This window comes from Microtus ochrogaster, unplaced genomic scaffold (genome assembly GCF_000317375.1).
Source record: "Microtus ochrogaster isolate Prairie Vole_2 unplaced genomic scaffold, MicOch1.0 UNK66, whole genome shotgun sequence".
In the NCBI taxonomy this organism is placed as follows: Eukaryota; Metazoa; Chordata; class Mammalia; order Rodentia; family Cricetidae; genus Microtus; species Microtus ochrogaster.
In genome coordinates this window covers 1,283,109-1,284,636 of record NW_004949164.1, presented here as the reverse complement: position 1 = coordinate 1,284,636, position 1,528 = coordinate 1,283,109, and the positions used below count along the sequence as shown (strand labels likewise).

Below are 1,528 nucleotides of genomic sequence, written 5' to 3'. Positions count from 1 at the left end.
ACAGGTATTCCCTGAGAATATGCCAATGGTTAGAAACCTGAAAGATCTGCTTGCTGATGCTCAAGTGGTTTGCATCCATTCAAGTTCTGTATGAAAAAATTACTTCAGTCATTGATCTCTATGAGTAAAGATCATTATTTATTCAACCCTAAATGAGATAAATTACTTCATTGCTTTGTGCTCTCTAATACGTTTCCATGACTCCTAGTTTCTCCTTACTTCTGCGAATCTGTGGTAAAACCTCATGAGTTTCTTCAGCGCATCTTTCATGTCTCTGTTCCTTAGGGTGTAAATGAGGGGGTTGAGGCTTGGGGTGATGATGGTGTAAAAGAGGGTGAGGAACTTGCCCTGGTCCTTGGAGGCCCTGTTACCTGGTTGTAAGTACAGGTAGATAATAGCTCCATAGAATATAGAGACCACAGTGAGATGAGATCCACAGGTATTCATTGCTTTTTTTTGGCCTGCCTTTGACTTCATGTTGAGCACAGTTTTGGCTATGTAGCCATAGGAAATAAGAATAAGGATGAGGGGCATAAGGACAATAACAATGCCTAGGGCAAAAACAGACATTTCGACTTTTGTGGTGTCTACACAAGCTATCTTGACCATGGCTGGCAACTCACACAAGAAATGGTCCAGAAGGTTGTGTCCACAGCGAGGCAAATTCACGGTGAGTGTGCATAATACTACAGAGTTGGCCAAACTAATACTCCAGACCATGACGATCATCTTGACACACAGTCGTGGATTCATGATTACAAAATAGTGCAATGGCTTGCAGATAGCTGTGAAACGGTCATAGGACATGACAGCCAAGAGAAGACACTCAATAGAGCCTAGCCACATGTACACATAGAGCTGAACCACACAACCCACAGAGCTGATGGTCTTCTCAGGTCCCCACAGGTTAACCAGCATCTGGGGGACAATGCTGGTTGTGAAGCACAAATCCAGGAAAGATAAATTCCTGAGGAAAAAGTACATTGGTGTGTGGAGATGGGGATCCAGGAGGGATGCAAGAATGATAGCTGTGTTACCCACCAACGTAATGATGTAGAAGAAGGTGACAACTCCAGAGAGGATCATTTCCAGTTGAGGGTGGTCAGAGAAGCCAAGCAGGATAAAAACATGCAGGGCACTGTAATTTCTTGTGTCCATAGCCTTTCAGTGTTTATATTCTAGAGTGTAGGAAGAGTTGCAGAGGGAGGTAGAGGGGAGGTAGTGGGTAGGGTGACCAAGGGAAACAAGAAAGAGTTTGTCAGTGTAGACAGTGAAAGTATGCTGTAGAATACAGAATGAACTGCAGACAACAATTAGGCTAACAAATGAAGGAATTAATGGATACATATTGCCTACTATAGTCAACTTGTCTTATACCTGTTAAGGATTGTTTCATGGCAAATGGATTTATTATTTGGTTTTTCTTTTTGTCTAGATGACCTTGAAGTGTTGACTCTTATCTCAGGATCTGAAATCTTCACACACATATTTGGAAGTTTGGAAAAGACAGAGTTGAAAAATAACATAA

General features: G+C 42.0%; 1 protein-coding gene across 1 annotated transcript; it reads right to left on the bottom strand.

The window, feature by feature from the left end:
* Positions 1–204: 204 nt before the first annotated feature.
* LOC102000228 (olfactory receptor 2W1) lies at positions 205–1,158 on the bottom strand. Its single transcript, XM_005369895.2, has one exon. It carries the CDS (start codon positions 1,156–1,158, stop codon positions 205–207), a length of 954 nt encoding a protein of 317 aa, XP_005369952.1.
* Positions 1,159–1,528: the final 370 nt, after the last annotated feature.

Coding starts and splice junctions, on each gene's coding strand:
- LOC102000228 (XM_005369895.2), bottom strand. CDS start 1,158: ATGGACACAAGAAATTACAGTGCCCTGCATGTTTTTATCCTGCTTGGC.